The sequence below is a fragment of the Lygodium microphyllum genome, chromosome 8, assembly GCF_053477565.2.
Source record: "Lygodium microphyllum isolate KBCC chromosome 8, Lygodium_microphyllum_v1.1.10, whole genome shotgun sequence".
Classification (NCBI taxonomy): domain Eukaryota; kingdom Viridiplantae; phylum Streptophyta; class Polypodiopsida; order Schizaeales; family Lygodiaceae; genus Lygodium; species Lygodium microphyllum.
The window spans coordinates 78,040,197-78,060,825 of record NC_141142.1 but is presented as its reverse complement, the minus strand read 5'-3'; the positions used below and the strand labels follow the sequence as shown (position 1 = coordinate 78,060,825).

General features: G+C 38.8%; 1 protein-coding gene across 1 annotated transcript; it reads right to left on the bottom strand.

The window, feature by feature from the left end:
- Positions 1 to 7,798: 7,798 nt before the first annotated feature.
- LOC148032484 (peroxidase 57-like) lies at positions 7,799 to 11,467 on the bottom strand. Its single transcript, XM_087684104.1, has 4 exons — positions 10,877 to 11,467; positions 10,497 to 10,691; positions 10,100 to 10,265; positions 7,799 to 9,061 (listed from the first exon to the last, which is right to left on the bottom strand). Exons 1-4 carry the CDS (start codon positions 11,150 to 11,152, stop codon positions 8,448 to 8,450), a joined length of 1,251 nt encoding a protein of 416 aa, XP_087540230.1. The 5' UTR covers positions 11,153 to 11,467; the 3' UTR covers positions 7,799 to 8,447.
- Between the last annotated feature and the right edge of the window lie 9,162 nt (positions 11,468 to 20,629).

The window sequence follows — 20,629 nt, the reverse complement described above, 5'->3', positions numbered from 1 at the left end:
TATTATAATCAATGGACTATTTTGCAACAAATCTCTATCTTAAAGTTTAGTTATCTTTCACATTACCTTTATAAGTTTATCTTCATTGAGATAAATAAACTTAACCAATCTTCTAGTATTTGTAATTACTCTTCAGCCACCACAAGAGTGACTATCATCATCCCGATGAGGACACTGCAATAAAAAATATAAAGTAAAACTATGAAACTTATTTATGGTAGTTTATAGAATAAATTTTCTTATTATGTTTCAACCATTCAAATTAAGGCCTTATCACAACTCGTTTATATTGCATTGTTGCAAGTAAATTAGAAGGCATATGAGGCTTTTTTCTTAGCACTTAAATCGATATTTTTACTACTTCATACAAAAAAGGCAATATAATTTAGAGTATTTACAAAAAAAAGATCAAAATATGAAGGAGACCCTGCATTATATGACTTACAACTTGGCATTTCCATGGCTTTCTTTCATAGAATTGATGAGGAAACATTGCCTCTCCACACAGTCTATTCCAATTAGCTCTAATGAGAATTGAAAATAATCATATTTCAATAATTTAGCAAAATAAAAATCACATAATATCTAACAGAATATCAAATTACTTACTTTTCATTGTATGGACTTAGAAGAACCTCCAAAGTTCATCATATAGTATGAGATAGATAGGTCAAGAACCTCAATTTTTTGTGGTATATCAAAGGGGATCTAATGCATTGTGTACACACCTAGAAAAGGAATGGAGATAGTAAGCATCAATATGAAAGCCTATTGCTAGAAAATAATAGTGAGTAAAAATAAATTTTGGTATATTATATCTCATCCCAGCAAGAAGAATAGAGTCATTTCCTTCTTTCATTTTATTCTTGAGGATTTGAATAAAGTCACAGTCAAAAAATACAATATCAGATCTTTTGTTAATATCACCAAGTAAAAAGCAACAGACATTGAAGTCCTTAGAGTCAACCCTCGCTATTGAGCTAACTAAGATTTTTAAAGAAAATTACATTTCTGTGACTTTAACATATTGTGTGCTGGGTGATGAAATCTTACCCTATATGGTGGGTATTGAAGAATTTTTTGCTATGATGAAGTCACCTCCTTCTAGTGTTTCGGAGCAAGGAAAGAGCTTGGTATTCGAAAAAATGCTTTTGTGGTCCAAAATTTGGTTTTAAAAGAACCTTTGTTTACATATGTGGCTGCTATAATGTGCAGTTAACTTGACACGTGGAGCGCATAGACCGTTGTTGCCTCGGAACTTGTGCCACATATAATTGACATTTTTGGATATGATGGCGCTTTTATGGCACCACTTTTTAGGTGTAAAAGAGAATTTTTAGCCTTTTCTTTTTCACTTTAAATACAACTCTTTTGAATGAGTGCATGGAACTTTTTTGAACAAATGCATGGTGACCTTTGACACATATATACAACAAATCAGGCATGTGTTTATGTAAATTTTTCTTCTAAGAATTTTATTTTCTCTTCCACAACCATATCCTTTATGCATCGGAAGCCAGAAGTACGCATGTTCCTACTAACAAAGCCCATTTATTCTTAGAAGCCACTACAACATATAGACCCAATAGTGATGTTTAGAGTGATGGAATTATTCATGAAAAAAATTACCATCGTCATTGCTATTCACGTTGCTGTTAGCAATGCAATAAATTCGTTGCTACTTGCATCGTTTTTTTCATCGCTATTTGCACCTCTATTAGCATCGCTATTTGCATCTCTAATTAAGATAGCGACACAAATAGCGGCGCTAATAGTGATAGTTGCAGAGTAAATTTTCGACACAAATAACGACGGTCACAAATGGGAAAAAGTTAGATGGCAGGGCATGCAACCTTGCCACCTTTTTAGCTATATGTACTAAATATTCATTTGCTAATGTCACCTACACCTAATGTCTAAAAATTACGTATCAGATTTTTTTTAAAAAAGGAATCCTTCGATTCCAAAAGCTAGATATCATAAATTTGAAAATGTATTACTACGTAAGGAGCTTTTTCATCGCTTGCTTAGGCCCGAGAAGAAGAAGAGCTTGTGATTGCAAAATATAGATATAATCAATTCAAAAACGTATTACTCAAGGAGCTTTTTTATCACTTGCTTCGGCCCAAGAAGAAGAGCTTCACTTCAAGCTTTCATTGCAGTCAAGACCCTGAGGTATGAATAAGTCCCATTGATCTTTTGCTCACGCCAGCTTATTCCAAACTTGTTCAAGTCTTTTTGGGGGATCATTTGGATATTTGTAAGAGTTATACCATGGTGCTGCAGCCAAAAACACTTATATAGGGAATAGTAGTGTCTTTGAGCTCTACTTCTTCCTCCTTGTTTTTACTAATGTCTAAGTCATCTTCTATCTCTTCTTTCTTGGCCTCACCCTCAATCTCAATGGATGGAGGTGTTTCAAGATCAAAAGAATCAAGCTCATCCTCCCCCTTCTCAAACTCCATTTCTTGAGCTCAGACTAGCTGTTGTACTCCAAGTAGCTCCCTGAAATGAACGAATTTCTCTTTACCAAGTGATTTGGTAAAGATATCTACTACATGGTCTTTTGTCTTCACATGAAATAGATCAATCTATCTTGCAAGTACAAATTCCTTGATGAGATGGTAATGAACCTCTATGGTTTTGGATCTAGTATGATAGATGAGGGTGCTAGCCAGCATCACACTACTAAGATTGTCACAATGCAATGTGACTTTGTTGTCCAACTAGAAACCCAAATCATGTAGCAATTTCACAAGCCAAACTGCTGGGCATGCCACTACTAAGGCTGCACCTCTGTATTCTACCTTGGTATACTAGATAAAGCAATGGTGGGCTCCTTCTTACTACTCTAGCTGATCATATTGCTGCCCAAAAATTGAAAGCATAACCACTGGTTGACCTCCTAGTCATAGACACAACCAACCCAATCAGCATCCATATAGCCTGTAAAGTCGAATGATTTTCCATACTCATAAAACAACCCATAATCAGCAATACCTTTTACGTACTGCATAATCCTTTTGACTACATCTAACTGTGGCTTACGAGGTTTCTCCATAAATAGGCTAATCAACCCCATTGCATAACTCAAGTCAGGACGATGGTTAATAATAAGGTAACTTAGGCTGGGGCCACCATCTATCTGTACATAGTGACATTCTTGATCTCAATCCCAACATCAACTACAAGTTTGACATTCTGATCCAATGGTATTTCCATGGCTTTACACTCCATCATGCCATATTTTAGTAACATATCATGAGCATATTGTTTTTGCAATATGCCCTCGGTGCATATTTCAGCCCATACAAGGCCTTTTTTAGCATAAACACACATGTTAGATAGTCAAGGTGTACATAACTTTCACGCTTCTCCATATACACTTCTTCAAGCAAGTCACCATTCAAGAATGCATTTTTGACATCCATCTGCCATAATTTACAGCCTTTATAAGCCGCTAATGCAATGACTATTCTCATCGTTGCCATCTTGGCAACTGGGCTAAAAGTCTCCTCATATTCTAGGCCGTACTGATGTGTATATCCCTTTGCATCCAGCTGGGCTTTATACCTTTCCAATGAACCATCTGACTTGCATTTCACTTTATAAACCCATTTCCTTAAAGACATCGAGCACCTCATCCTTGTGCTTCAGAATGTACAACCATGTGTATCAGTTGAAATCATTTGTCCAATCAACAATAGATTCGTGCAAATTCTATTCTGCCATATGTCCAACCGACAATAGATTCTTGGTAATAGAAGGTACATGTATTACATCATGTAGGCTCTTCTTTCTACCATCAGGCAGAAAGCATGAGCAACGGAACCATACCTATATGTTGAATATCATGCTTTGTATCATCACCAGTACATACAAATCCATGAGACCCTGCTACTAACTCATCAAACCATTCACCATGAGGAGTCATATGATTGGATGCTCCTGATTCTATATACCATTTTTTCATCTTCGCCTTGCTTAGGCATATTCTTTGATACATGTTGTATAGCAAACAGTCTATCTCCCTAGTCATCCTCTTGAGTACCATTGGAAGATGCATAATGTCCATGTTGCCTACATTTTGCCTTCATATCAGCTTGCTTTTTATGGAAATCCTTCATGATATGCCCATATCTTCCACAATAATGATAGTCTTTATTCATGTTAGACTACTCATGTGACTACCACGAGTCACCTCTTCCTCTCTAGTGATCTCCCCTGCCTCTAAAGGCTCCAGATCCTTGTTGTCCTTGTGTATTTGAGCTGTGCCAAGCATTCTGCCGGTACTATCTATGTGTGTCTTGAGTGTCTCCTTGACCCCGAAAAGCTCCACAAGCTCTACCACCTCTAGCTTGTTGACTAGAGTAAAAGACAATGCCTTTGCCCTAAGATGTGCTTGAACCTATATTCAAGTCAAGCTTTACTTCTTCATGTAATAGTAGTGCAAGTAACTCATCCCAATCAGGGGGTTCTGATCTCATAAAAATGGACATATCAAATGCCTTATACTCCTTGCCTAACCCATTCAATGTCACTGCAATCATATCATCCTCTAAAACACAAGATCCAACAGTAGTAGCTAGCTGGTTAGCTATGGTCAGAAAAGAGAGAAGAGAATGCACTTACCTTAAAGCTTGAAGAAGAATTCTTTTGTGCTTCTCTCCTTCTTCTTCTTCTCCTTCACGGTTTTCCTCCTTCTCCTTTGGGTACAGTTGTCCCCTCTCTTTTCATGGATGGCAATGGAAATGATGTTGGCAATAGCCTCTCTCTCTCTCTCTCTCTCTCTCTCTCTCTCTCTCTCTCTCTCTCTCTCTCTCTCTCTCTCTCTCTCTCTCTCTCTCGTGTTGATCTCTCTCCCTTCTTCTCTCTATACATCCCTTCATCAACAAAAAGAAAGAGAGTAGTAAAGAAAAGATAAAAACAAAGACAGAAGAATCCTTCTGCGCTTCTCTTATTCTTATTCTTGTTCTTCTCCTTCATGGGTTCCCTCCTTCTCCTTTGTAGTTGTCCCCTCTCTTTTAGCGGATGCGGTGGCAATGGCGGTGGCAACAGTAGCCTTCTCTCTCTCTCTCTCTCTCTCTCTCTCTCTCTCTCTCTCTCTCTCTCTCTCTCTCTCTCTCCCTTACATTAATCTCTCTCCCTTCTTCTTTCTATACATCTCGTCAACAAACAAAAAGAAAGAGAGAAGTAAAGAAAAGAGAAAAACAAAGAGAGAAGAGAGAATGCACTTACCTCAAAGCTTGAAGAAGAATCCTTTCGCGCTTCTCTCCTTCTTTTTCTTCTCCTTCACGGGGTCCCTCCTTCTCCTTTGTAGTTATCCCATCTCTTTTCGTGGTGGATTGGTGTGGCAACGGCCTCTCTCTCTCTCTCTCTCTCTCTCTCTCTCTCTCTCTCTCTCTCTCTCTCTCTCTCTCTCTCTCTCTCTCTCTCTCTCTCTCTCTCTTGCGTTGATCTCTCTCAGTTCTTCACTTTATACATCTCTTCAACATCAACAAAAAGAAATAGAGAAGTAAAGAAAAGAGAAAAACAAAGAGAGAAGAGATAATGCACTTACATCAAAGCTTAAAGAAGAATCCCTTCATACTTCCCTCCCTTTTCTTCTCCTTTGCGAGTTCCTTCCTTCTCTTTACACTTGTATTCTCCCTCTTTGTGGGATGGCAGAAGTGGTGCAGGCCTCTCTCTCTCTCTCTCTCTCTCTCTCTCTCTCTCTCTCTCTCTCTCTCTCTCTCTCTCTCTCTCTCTCTCTCTCTCTTTACAAACCTGTAAAATGCCATGCTTGGGTTTTGACACTTTTATATGAAGCCCCTCTCTTCCCTTTTTTATTTCTCTCAGTTTCTCTCTTGGTTCCCCTCCCTTCTTCTTTCTATTTCTCTCCCTCCTTCCCTCCCCATTCTCGGTCAATGCATCTCGTTGCAAACATAATCAAAGACAAGGAATAAGAGATGGAAAGGCATGCAAAGAAATTCGATCTTGGAGGAGAAGAGTGCTTCACTAAAATTGCTTTGAGAACAAATGGAGAAGGATAAGAACATTGCATAAGCAAAGTTGCAATCAAACTTCCATGGGTTATAAGGAAAGGAAACTTTGGTTACTACTAATGCTATTGCTATCCTTGAATAATGCAATGCAAAAAGGACGTGTGCAAGCATTATGGTTCATCATTTCCTATTGAAAGACAATCTAAAATTACTACATTCCCTAAAAATGTTTCTTTTTAAAGGAACTTTTTTAATGATATTGGAGGCCAAGGTAGTAGATGGATCTTCTAAAGGTGTTCTTGAAATGTAAGCATCAGGTTGGAATTTTGAGAGACCCTTGATATTGAGCGCTCCCCCTTATTGCTTTAACTGAGGTATTAGCACAAATAAGGCTATAAGGCCATATATAGTATAATGGCAAATACATCGCTCGTAGTAAAATAAAGCACATGATTTGGTCTCGTCCATTTCAGCTTAAAGCTAGAAGATGACCATGAAATAGATCCATTGATGACTCAATATTTTTCTTGACCTGGTTAAGTTGCAATGTGCCATGGCTTATTTCTATAAGGTACAATGCTCGAAAGATAGACTTGTTGTAATATAACATTGAGGAGTCAATATGGTATACTTGTTTCTACCTAGTTCGTGCCAATGACAACATATAGACCCATATAGACCCAAGAAGAGTAAGACAAAAGATTGAGAAAAAGAAAGCAGAAAATCTGCACTAACATGAGTAAATTGTGGCATTGTGAAGTGCTATCGGAAGAGGCTATGTTGTATGATGTCTTGCTTGAAGGGACAAATGATTTAATGCTTCTCCTTGCCATGCCTTAGCTTCTTGCCTACTTGCTAGCCACCGCAACCTACCAACTCACGAATTCTAGGCCAATCCATCCACAATCACCCCACAAATAGCGCAATGCACATGATATTAACACATAGATCTATGCATAGTGTTAGAACATCTACATATATCAACATGTTAGTCAGTATATATACATGTGTTACAATTGAAGGGGTGTATATATTGCATTAAAAAAATATTCGTAATTTATTCATGTACATAGTAAAACATACTTCATTTAAATTTAGTTAATTTATTGCTAAGGTCATTTGATTATGTAGTTACCTTGCGTTTGACTTGGCATACTTTCTTCAACCCTTATGCCTTTCTAGGTATATGTTACATTGATTCCACATTATCTGCAATTTAGAAGGATGAAATATTTCACTTTTCTTGGTTTCTTATGCTATTCTAGAACTAGCATGGAACATAACTTTTCTTTGTGCTAACCGCACTAACTTCACATAATTTGATTTCTCATATTATTGGAAGGGCATTTGGTAGAAAATTTTCTAAATCCTTCTTTGCTTTGGTTAGCCTTCCTATTGTCTACCCGCCTACAAAAACACAAAAGGTGCGCATGCGAGGTGATGAAAGAGAGCGGCAAAGAGAGCAATGATAGCAAGTGGATCGTGACGATGCATGGGCCAGTACTCATCTAACTAAAATTGCCTATAAGAGATTTGTTTTTTCCTCTTGCCTGTTAGCGTGACTTAGTGTGCGAGCCATAAAAATAAAATGCAATGCTTGCTACATGAAGTGTGTCTTAACTATCTGTAATATTGGTGCAAAATTGTCCCTTGCCACATGAAATGTATCTTAGGCCACCTAATCAATTACATTGTGTGATGTTTGAGCTTCTTTTCTTGTATAGAGCCCTAGACCGATCTAAACAAACATAAACAAATTGAGAAGCTGTGTTAATATTTTTGGTTCTCCGATTGATTTTACACAAAATAAGTTCTCATTATGAATGAGCTACATTGATGCATTTGATCATCATAAGACTATGGTCTCAAAGTGAGCTTTGCATAACACTAGTGTGAAGCATTGGCATGGTGCTACGCAAAGAGCAAAGTATCGGCAAAAAATATTAGTAACATTGGTGCGAAGCACCCGTATAGACTAGGCAAAATGCATTGCAAAAATTTAAGGAGAGCCCTTCAGAGTTTATCCTGCCAGGGGGTTCTTTAAAACTAGTATTTTATTGTTGAATGCTATTATGTATGTAACTCAACCAAGGAATACTTGTTGCACAGTATGCGTTCCACATAAGGATGGGGGATATGCCTCTTGTAAAACCCAACTATGAATGAGGTACCACAATCTTCCACAATAACTTTTTCCCAACCAATCAAATTAAGCTTTAGTTTCCAAAGTAACTTGCTTAAAAGCCAAAGTTAAATGTAAAGAGTGGGTTGTTAGTTTGGAAAAGGCAACCTTGAGATGTTAGAAAAGGTTGAAGGTTTTTGTATCGGCTCCCAAAATTCTGGGAGGGGTCTGATGTGTCCTATGGTTTGTGCGATGTAAGGCAACCAAGGTTATTCGTCCGCATAGAAGATTGTTGAGGTGCTTCGACATTTTGTAGAAATGGAATGTAAGGGTAAGGGGTCCTAGTGTGAACGGCGGCGCAGGTGGCGATGGTGGTGATGGTGGTGGTGTGGGGGAGGGGGAGGTGATGTGGAGGGGGGAGAGGGCGTGGGAGGGGGTGAGGTGGAAGGGGGAGGTGACGCGGGAGCCGGGGGCGGTGGTGACGAGGTGGCAGGGGGCGGTGACGCTGGCGCGGGAGGCGGGGAGAGAGGGTTGACGGAGCGGCAGTTGAGGCGCACCTGGCCGCCCTGGAGGGGCGAGGTCTTGACCTGGACGTTGCCCAGGTTGACCAGGGACTGCGCGAAGGTTTCGAAGAAGCGGGCGCGGTCCGCGCTGAGCTGGAGCGCCAGCGGGGCCGTCCGCGCGTCGCCCGTGAGCTCCTGGTCGATCTGCAGCAGGCCGTTGCGCTGCTGCAGCTGCGAGTAGAACCCGTTGTCGAACACGTCCGCCCCCGTCGAGGGGGTCTGATCCAAGGCCACCGTCGGGTCCGCGCCCCCCGTCGCAGGGTCCGGACATACCCCCTTCAGCTTCCTTACCAGTGTCGTGTTCATCGACGGATCCGCCGTCCCGGAGCCCTGGAAATTATACACCCTATCGCTGAAGAAGCTACAATGCGCCACGCCCACCGTATGAGCTCCTGAGCCACCCATAAAACAACTTTTAGGCTTCATCCTCCCCTTAAGAAATACTCAACCAAGTCTTGTGGCCACACACACACACACTCTCTCTCTCTCTCAACCCTACGAAATTACCATCCGTTCACACGACACATCTGTTTTTCGAGTTGCCGAAGAGTTCATGCTATCTATACTGAAGTCATCCCTCACTCCACCCAACCCTTTTACGACCCTCGGGGTGGTTGTATTGGCAAACTGATGTTGTGCTTACTAGTGGAAAATCACATCATTCACCCAATGTAATTAGAGAGATGGTCGTACCAAGTGATTCATGGTTAGCTACATCTTGTTCTGGCTTTTGGTTTATTATTTAATTTACTCTCTTGGTTACCAATAAAAAAAGATTGCTTGGGGGTCAACTTGAAAAACCATTACAGGGCACCAATGACTCGCCAATTCTTTGAACTCGCTTAGTTTAATCCGACTTACCGTCTCTTTGAGGGTAAGTCTTAAAGGAGATTTGTCTCCATACACTATAATAAACTAACAAACTATAAACCTTTGTATCCTACAACAAACTATAATAAACTAGTAACCTTTATATATGAACAACAAAACTATTGCCCCCCTATAAAGTAGTCACATGATCAAACATTCTTTACCAAATTAGTCGCTCACTTTATGCCTATACGAATAGCTTTGCGGGTGGAAATCTTTTATTTCCTTTTAGTATTGTGATATAAATACAAGCCAAGATCACGATTACTATTCTTTGCGCACACAAAATTTATACGTTCTACACAAATGGCCCTACTAATTCTACTTGCCTCGAAGGAATCTTAGAGAGTAGATCTAACCTATATTCATTCCTTACTAGAAGACTTTCATAAATTGGCAGTGCCTAGCTTTTCAAACTGTGCTAAAGATAATGGCGAATGCTTTCCTAGGACATGTGATTTTCAATAGTCAAAACTTGACAAAATGCAAGATGGAAGTTTTCTTTTTTTTTTCATGCACTTAATGTCACTATTGCTTTTAGATGATAGTAGAACACATACCTAATAAGACCACTAGGTCTGTAAGTGTGAGGCCTTTCCCTGCAAATGCTGCTTTGGCCACATTTACACTAACTCTTGGACCCACTATTTCGATGTTCGCTTCATCAGCGCTTGACACCAAGCCATCCAATCGACCACAAGGTATCTCAAAATTCGGTCCTCCTGCCTGCACATCGCACATGACATGATCAACGGGATTAGACAAAGTAGGGGTAAGCATAACGTTCCTTTTAAACCATATGTCTATAATAATGCGCATATTGTTTTAGCCAGCCAAGACATATTGTACGTGGACTTAGTATATGGGTCCTACGCTTTGTGTTTGGGCATTAGAGGTTAGTGGGCCTAAAGCCTAGCTCCCTCTCTCTCTCTCTCTCTCTCTCCCCTCTGTGCCCACCTCAACGATGGCGTCGCGCACCGCAAGTACGATGATATCCGCACAAGAAACGATGCCCGGGCAGGCTTCTTCCACCTTCGCTTTGATCTCATCGATGATCTCATACCCACGTACTGTCTGGTTAGGATCGGCCTCCTTCTCGGTCGGCTGCTGAGGATCAACGTTACTGTCCAGCAGAATAGACGCATCACAACCCTAATGAATTACAAACATCAACAATCAGACTGATTACGAGTGTAATCAAACACTATATAAAACCCGGACGTAGTTTACACGCATCAATGGAATGCATAATTGAAATGCAATGCCTAATTAAACAGTGCTAATTACCGAATGATAATTATTATAGAAACACTGAATTAAACGGTTCGTGATATTACATTGACAAAGCAATCGTGGAAAAGCATCCGCAGAAGGGCCGCCACGATGGTGCTGTCCTGGGCAAACTTAGCCTTAACGTTGTCTCGCACGATTGTTTCCACGCCCGGGCAGGTGGAGTTGTAGAAGCCCACTCTCGTGCCTTGCGCATCGCTGGCCCCTGCCTTTGATGCAACAATGATCAACAGCACTAGTACGCCCTTGATCAGTACTGCTACCAACCGATCATTGGTACTATATCCAGCTAATTTCGCAGCTGCCTTCTTATCTTCCATCATGATTTACTCAATTGCCCAGCTATATAATCCTGACTGCATGTATCGTTGAATTAACTTGGTTTTCAGAAGATTAGATCATCGATTATACTGATCGAGTGTACTGTATAACTCTGTCTATCAGCAGCTTGTCTCAACGAGCTGGCCGGGGCGTAGGTAATAACCAGTTAATCCCAAGGATAACGGCCGATTACACGCCAGTGTACTAGTGCGAGACAGCGCGCAGTACACACACACAGTACACTCTCTCTCTCTCTCTGGGACCTGGGTATCTAAGGGGGGGTGTGTGTATGTCTGTGCGTATGCGTTATGCGCAGCAAGCTTTATACTGTTCTCCTAGACGCGCATTCCCTTCTGGTTCTTCTAGAACCACGTACTCTCAACATTCTCAACCGGATATCAAAGCTGGCCTGTCACCTTTTGAACGTCGTGGCTAGCTCGACTCATTTGACCAAGAAACGTGCACCGACGGAGTCACCAAATAAGGAACCCCCCAACATTTAGCCGAATATTTAAAGTCTTGATTGCAGGCACCCAAACCATTTGTTAGCATCGTCTCCAAGAAAGGAAAATATAGACCAATTATCGAAGACACAAGAGAACCATGTATTGGGTTGTACCTACTAGGAAAATTATCCAACCTACCTTATCTAGTAGTGTGCTCCTTGAGCACGTATAAAATACAAGATAGAATAAGGCAATGGCTTTGGAATGGGCATTAGGAGTTGGATAGACACATGTTACAATGGCACCATAACCCTATATAATACCATTAGCACTTGGATCGACACATGTTTTTCAACACGTGTTATAGATACCATTGGTCCTCAATTTTGATGTGTAAGGACATCCCACCCTAGGAAGAGTGGGATGTGGATAATCTCACCCCTAATACTACTGAAATGTCTAGATCCAACTTCTTTAATGTGCTTGCAATTACCATCAACCCTTTCTCGGATTATTGATCATCAATGCTTGATCCGAGAACCATCAATACCCTACACCATTATTCCAAGAACCATCAACCCCAAGCCACTACTAAGATAGTAGTCAAGATTGGTAAGTTAGAGACACCATGTGTTGCTTAGATTGATCATGGTTTTGAGATAAATGTCATGATTCACAGCTTGTATGAAGGTGGTAAAGGGCCTATTGATATAGAACATGGATGGCAATGTCAAGATAATCAATGCATATGCCAAGAAGACACTCGGGTCTTTGGTTGTGGGAGTCAACAACAGTAGTAAGAGATAGATCAATGTATTATATGATGTTAGAGAGATTCTTATGTGAGGATTAATAGTAGTAAGCGATTAGGAAAATTCTTGTATGAGAGCAAAGATTGCATGGAGTAGAGACCAGAGAGATAAGAAAATACACATGCTAGAGATTAGAGGCTCAAAGTATCCCAAAACCAATCTTTGATTAAGAAAACCTATTTACAATGAGTCTCCCCTTCACCGTGCCCTGTTTCACCTTGTTATACCCAAAAAGTCGTAACAAACACTAGCTTCTGCTTCTCAGATGGCAAATCTAATGGTTTGGTTGGCTACGAAAGTGGGGTAAGACCCTAGGACACCTGAACACCAGGTTAGAACTCTCCCATATAACGCCTTCTCCGCATTCCCCATCCAAAGTGATGTTTGCTATCATAAAACTGTGATCGCACATGACACGAATTATTTGGAGGTCCTTGTTTTTACATGAGATCTCTAAAACTTACTAAAAAGCAACTTGCTTTATGCATGACATCCTATTCTACAAGTTTTCTACACCTTTTAAGGATATTTACAAGAAATAATATCAAAAATATAAAAAATAGACTAAAATTATGGAAAAAATCTCATCATTTTGAACCATCTATACTATGGATACTAATACTAATGACTAATATGACATTGACTCTCTAGATTAATAAGAAAGCTGGATGATGATGCACTCGATGATTTTTCACACAGTATCCACATAGCAACATGACATCCGCCCCTTTGAAATGCACATCCTCCGAATGCGCCAACGATGCATCCACCCAAGTAAAACTCCCATTTCGTCAACTTTTCACTCATCATGCATATAAGTAGACATTTCCCTAGATCATAGATCAAAATGACTAGCATTTGCATAACTCTAACACCATACCAAGCACCCACTCTAGGGTCATAAGGCCTTGGGTATGTATCATATACTAGAGACTATTGAATCTCCATATGCATGCTATCAATGCACCCATCAATAAATACATAGCAACACGCTTGCTCTTTTAGAGTCCAGCAAATGGAAAACCTCTTATAATGACAATTGTGTACCATATCAAACATAAATTGAGCCTCACTTGCATCCAATACATATTGACCATCATCGAAAAACAATGAAGCAGTCCATAGCTTGAAGTATCTTTGAATTGCCCATCAAGGCCTTTGACAAAGCATCTGAAACATTATAGCAACTATGTCCTGCAAATCATGTGCATCCAGAAAGTCACCAATCTCCCTCTAAGTCCCTATATCAAGTAAAACATGAGCTTCATAAGCCTCTTCATATGCACTAAGAAAATCTACACATGCAATGGCTAACTCTTCCACTACACACTCTTCCAAGGCATTCGTGGTATGACTAGTCAACACATCAATAGTCTGTACTATATGTAGTAGTACATGAGCCCCATAGGCTTCCTCACAAGCACCCAAAAAATCTACATATGCATTATCCTTGTCATCCACTTTAGACTCATTTAAGACATCATCTACATGGATGCTCACATAATCAAAAGTATTTGCATAAACATAATCTGTGTGATGACTTAAAGTATCCATAGTAACTGTAGAGACCTCCTCAGTAGGGCAACTCAAAGCATCACTAGCACAAGCATCCTCGGTAAGAAAAATCACAACCTCTGTACTTTTAGCATAAATATTCACTGCATAAGTTCTCAACTCCTCAGTAAGTGCGTCAAAAACATCCATAGCAAGTTGTCGCTTAGTCTCAATAGCAAGTAGTGAAGCTTGGGCAAAAGCTTTGTGCTTCCTCTATACGTCTATCCTTGTCTGATTGCATTTTCATACTTAATTCCTCCTCCTTCCACATCTAAAATGTCTCCTCTATTTGTCTTCTTGCTTTTTCCTCATTCCACCTCCTTTGTTCTTCCTCTACTTGCTTCTCCCATTGCTATTGTTGATACTTATACACTACAATAAGCCTCTTACATACATCCTCAAATTTCTTCCAAAATCCATAAGTGACATAAGTTACATATCCAAGCAAACTCATCTCTATACTAACATCCAGCACTTGTTGTACCTTTCGCATACAAAGCATATGTTGATTCTTAGACATCCAATTTCATCATGAACTTATAAGCTTCAAGGAGCATTAGACATATAACCAAAAGTTACTTCCCAACTGCATCACCTACATATCTAAGCTCAAGAAACTTTTGAAGATACTCCATAACCTACTCTATATATTATCCCAATAGTATATGTGCATTTACATCCATACATGCATCCATACCTAACTTTTTACCCTGGCCTTCACATTAGGTTCACAAAGAAGATGTCAAAATAATTTCCATGTATGCCAGGTTGACATCAAGTCTCTAGCTATGGGATTCAATAAGAGTAGTAAGGGATAGATCAATGTATATGATGTTAGAGAGATTCTTAAGCAAGGATTAATAATACAAAGAGATTAGGCAAATTCTTGTATGAGAGTAGAGATGATGATAGAGATTACATAAAGTAGAGACCAACAAGAGATGAAACAACACACATGCAAGAGATCAAAGGTTCAAAGTATCCCAAAACCAATCCTTGATTGAGAAAACCTATTTACAATGAGTCTTTCCTTCCACCACTGTGTCCTATTTCACCCAATTATACCTAAAAACTTGCACTAAAAACTAGCTTCTACTCTACTGCTCAAATGGAAAATCTAATGGTTTCATTGGCTCCGAAAAGGGGGTAGAACCCTAGGATACTTGAACACCTAGTTAGAACTCTCCTGGATTGCTCCTTCTCCACCTTCCTTGTTTGAAGTGCTATTTGCTACCATAAAACTGTGATTGCACCACACAAATGAATTCGAGAGCCCTTCTTTTTTCATGAGATCTCCAAAATTGGTTGGGAAGCAACTTGATTCATGCATGATACCCTATTCTAGAAGTTTTCAATACCTTTTGAGGATATTTACAGAAATAATGTCCAAAATATCAAAAAATGCTAAAATTGTCCAAAAGTCATGTCATTTTGAATCTGTACTATGGACATTAACACTAATGACTAATATGATATTGACTCTCTAGCTTAATAAGAAAGCTATATGATGATGTGGTCGAGAATTTTTCACACCGTGTTTGCATACATCACAACAACGGATGCATGCAACTAATAACACTGTTAGGGAGTTGTGTACAGCTTGTTATAAAATAAAGGTTTCCGTAGAAGATATCCAAGACTATCACCACTTTTTCATGTAGGATTCTCGCTCATATCCTGTTATTTTGGGACAACCCTACATTACTTCTACATAGATGGAAACCAAGGTCATCAATGATGGATCTACCTATGTGCAGATCAAGAGTAAATATGAAAAATGGGATACACAGTTTATGACAGCTTTTGTAAACCATTCATACAATAGGGATACACTATGGGATTATCCTTTGTCCCAGAAAGAGTGGGATTGTCATTGAGTACCATCATTAGGCGAGATCATGGTAATACATGAAGAGAAGAGTTCTTGGCTTTAGGCATTGATGATTTTGGCATATCTGTCGAAGTAGCTATTAGAGAGTTAGAGGGATGAATAGAGCTACTACACATTATGTTTGCAAGAAAGAGAAAGAGTTGAGAAGTCATGGTTTATTGTAGGATGATGAAATTATTGCATGGATGTGTGATGGTGAGCATAGTGATTCTAGTTTTGTGCAAATGCATTCATTGGATATGTGATCATATTATTATAAAATAGTAGATAAGAAGGTAAAGTATGTTGCAGGTAAATTGCCTCCATAGAGTAATAAGTAGATGAAGAGTGTTGCAAGGCAACCAAACTTCCGGAATGTTGAGATGATAAGCTCAATATGTATGGACATTGATAATAGAACACTTGGCTAGATGGGTACACACATATACACTTAGTATGCCAGTGGTCATTATGATCCTCACATGGCTACTAGCTTATCACTTATTTTATTTAGTTTATTGCACGTATCTACAACTAGCATAATTATAGTGCTAGTCGATTAGTATAGTTACTTATGCACTGTTTGACTTAGTAGGCCACTTTCCTTTATATTGCATCTTATATAAACTTTGTTTATATTGTATTGTGTGAAAAAGAAGAAGAAGAAATCAGCAACAAAACATTTTGGTCTCTCTCTCTCTCTTCTTGTATTCTTGAGTGAGCTTTCTCTTGTGTGTATGGTGTGTTTGGCGCAACAACACAAGTAAGTCCCCCCACTAGACGATTCTTGACATCATGTCAAAGTAGCACCATTGAGAGAGGCTGGTTTTGAAGGTTGAAGTGAAGGAGAAGAAGCAAGGATTCAAGCAAGCAAGCAATGGGTAAGAATCTCTTTCATTCTTCCACTCTTTCTCTTGGATAGTGCTTGTGAAGGCATCAAAATAAGCAGGCCAAAGCGAAAATCTCAGACTGCTGTGAGATTTGGTGTGTAATATTTTTTTGCCATTTGAGGCAATTTCGGGTCCTGTTTTAAACCCGTAAGGTTGCGGAAAACAATTTCAGAGTATAGTAAAATTTTGATTGTATTGACCAAAAGTGGGTGCATATGTTACAGATTTTAAATCTGTAAGTTTTGAGTGTTTGTCAGAGGAAGCAAACACAAGTTCTATCTATAGATATGTTGCAAATTATATGTTCTATTGAGAAGTCAATAGAACATATTACAAATGTAGAAACTTCACATGCAGCTAAGAAAATCTTTGAGAATATGTTTTCAGTAAATATAAAGGCACTGAATATTTAACTCAAGCAAGAGTTGAATACTTTGAAGAAAGGGAAGATATCTGTAAATGAGTATTCTTTAAAAGTGAAGTATTGCAAATGCCTTGGTAGCTACTACTTTCAAATATTTGTACATTTAGTAAAGTAAAAGGATCATTTTAAGGCCTTATAACATGTAAAGGGTATTTCTTAATATCCTTTCAATGCACGTTATATAGATTATTTCTTATAGGTGGAATTCTCGGGGAAAGGAGATACATGATGATATATGGTATGTTGATTTAGGCGCATCTAATCATATGACCAACCATGCTAAATGATTAGGAGAGATGCACTACAAAATCTAGGTTTACGCATAGATGGATGATGACTCATGCCACCCAATTTCACACATTGAAAAAGTTTCATTGTCCTTGCATGATGGTTGGACAAAGAGTCTATTAGAGATGTATTACATGTGCCATCAATCACAAAGAAATTAATGTTTGTTGGCCAAATGATAGAGCAAGGGCTATAGATTTGATTTAATACGAAACGTTATTTTATGGAAGACTTTAATGATAAGTGCAAATTGGTTACAAAAGAAAGTAGAGTTGACTATATGTTCACCTTAGATGCTTGAATTCTTGCTATGAATGTCGCTATACATATACTAAAGGCAAAAAAGTGGTTGTAGACATTGAAATGTACTATTGGACATGCAAATGTGAAAATACTAAAATTAATGCAATCCAAAGGATTGATTATAGGGTTACCTACTTTTAGAGTTGCAAAATTTCATAAAGTGTGTAAAGCATGTCAATTTGATAAGTAGGACTAAGTAAGAAAGACAATATTTTTCACATGATAGAGATGTAAGAGAGAATATACTTGATGTTATGTATACAAATGTTTGGGAACCTACACAAAACATATCTCTTGTTGGTGGTAGTAGATATTTCATCACATTTATTGATGATAATTTCAAGGTAGTTGTTTTTAAAAAAAAAGTTGTGTTTAAGATTAGATGAAGGGGGAGAGTACCTCTCTAATGAGTTTAGTCACTTTTTGAAGTCTCATGGGATAAAGAAACAATTTAGTTATACAAATATATCCCATAGCAAAATGGGATTGTAGAAAGGAAAAATAGATATATTGCAGAAGTTGCATGGGCATTAACGGTTGAAAAGAATTTGCCAAAACATTTTTGGTCTGAAGTTGTTCATACTACTATCTATATTATGAATAGAACTCCTATAGCTGCACTTCATGGGATGACCTTCGAATAATGCTTTATAGGCAAGAAGCCTGTTGTGTAATACTTAAAAGTGTTTGGTTCTATTGCATATGTTCATGTGCCAAATGAACTCTAAAAAAATCTTGATCCAAAGACTGAAAAATGTAATTTTTATTGGATATTCTTTAGAGTAGCAAGGATATCATTGCTATAACCCTGTCATAGGTGAGTTCAGAGCGAGCACATATGCTATTTTTTATGAGACGAGCACTTGATATGTATCTAGTCGTGATGCATTGCATGACGATAATGATCATGACAGTTGTATGCAAAAAGAGAAGCAAGAATCATGTACCTTAATGGACCAAAAATATCATCTGCTACTACATCTATAGTTAGCCCTTAGTTTGGGAGACTAAGAAGCAGACCCACATCTTCAAGTGCATCTTTAAGTGTCGTAAGTAAAGACAAAGAGAATAAGAAAGTGTTAGACAGTAAAGATATATCTTTTAGTCATTTGGGTTTTGATAGAGATCAAGTCGTTCAGAGAGTTTGGATGATGAGCATAGTATTCCTTCGGTCAGGACACTAGGTATACAACAAGCACATGGTAATGGAAAGGCTCCACTAAGTGATCCAACGGTATATAGGTCTAGTAGGTCAGTTACCCTATTAAAAGATTTGGTTTTGAAGGTTATGTCACTCACTATTATGCTTATATTGTAAAGGTGTTTGAGGATGTTGAGCCCATTGGGATACAATAATGGATAAGGATATGGTTGCATTAGAACCCAATAAGACCTGAGCTCTAGTATCATTGCCTAAGGGTAAGAAAGCTATTAGTTGTTAGTGGTTCTACAAAATGAAGCATAATACGGATGGTTCTATTAGCAAGTATAAGGCTAGACTGGTTGCAAAAGGCTATGCTCAAACATATGGCATAGATTATGAAGAGACATTCTGTCTAGTTACTAGGATGGCAACTATTAGATGTGTGATTGCTTTGGCAAGAGCCAAACATTGAAATTTGCAGCTAATGGATATCAAGAATGTCTTCTTGCATGGTGAATTGCAAGAAGAGATGTATATGGAGTAGCCAACAAGTTATGAAGATTTAGAGCATCCCACATATGTGTGTAGATTAAAGAAGGCACTCTATGGGCTGAAGCAAACACCTAGATCATGGTCTAACAAGATGGAAGAGTATATTATCAACATTGGCCTTTATATTTCTTATGCTAATCACTCACTCTATGTGAGAAAGGGAGATGCAGGCTTGATCGTCATAGTCATCTATGTAGATGATTTGATTATTACAGGTGATATGACTGTGGGATTGTGAGATTCAACTACCTTTCAAAGAAGAATTTTGATATGAAGGATTTGGGTGAGTTGATCAGTTACTTTCTTGGTATTGAGGTGATCAAATGTGACAATGGTATATGGCTGCTCCAAAGGTAGTATGGCTTGGATATGTTGTCCAAGTATGGTATGATAGCACGTAATCCTCTTTCATGATGTAGATTGGGCAATTGTCTCTAACACAAGATCTACTAATGGATTCATGTTTTTCCTTGGTAGTGTAGTAGTTATGTGGAGTACAAAAAGCAACCTATAGTCAAAGGATTGAGGATGCTTGATCTTACATCACAAATCGTGGAGCTATCAGAGTGCTTGAGAGAGGAAGCAACTCAATTAAGCATCGAGGTAAGCTCACTACACTCATAGAGAGGGATATCATGTTGGCTATATGAGAGATAGCCATTAGTGGTTGCTTGAAATGCTTGAACAATAAGCAATGTGTGGATCTTGGCGGTTGAGGTTGCCTCCACACACACACACACACACACACACACACACACAGAGTGTGTGTGTGTGTGTGTGTGTGTGTGATTAGTTTTGAGAAAAGAGGGAAAACTTTACACAAAAAAAAAAAGAGAGGGGTGTGTGTGTCTTTGTACATGTGTGTGTGAGAGAGAAAGAGAGAGAGAGAGAGATTTTAATTTGTGTTTTCTAGTTTTGAGAGAGGGAGTTTATGAGTTGATTATCGTATAGAGAGAGGGGTTATTTGTTATGAATCATGATGAAGCAATATGATATTATGGCACCCATGTAGTGGGTTGTGGATAAATACACGCATGGGTCCCGACTCCCCCTATGTGTGCTGATCGTTTGCTAGTTATGGGCCCATGTTGGCTTTGAGATGGAGAAAGATAAGGCCGCATCTTATCAAAGGATTTTAGAGCTTCATCACCCATGACCATTTTGTGCATTTCCTGCAATTATTATAGTCCAAGAGA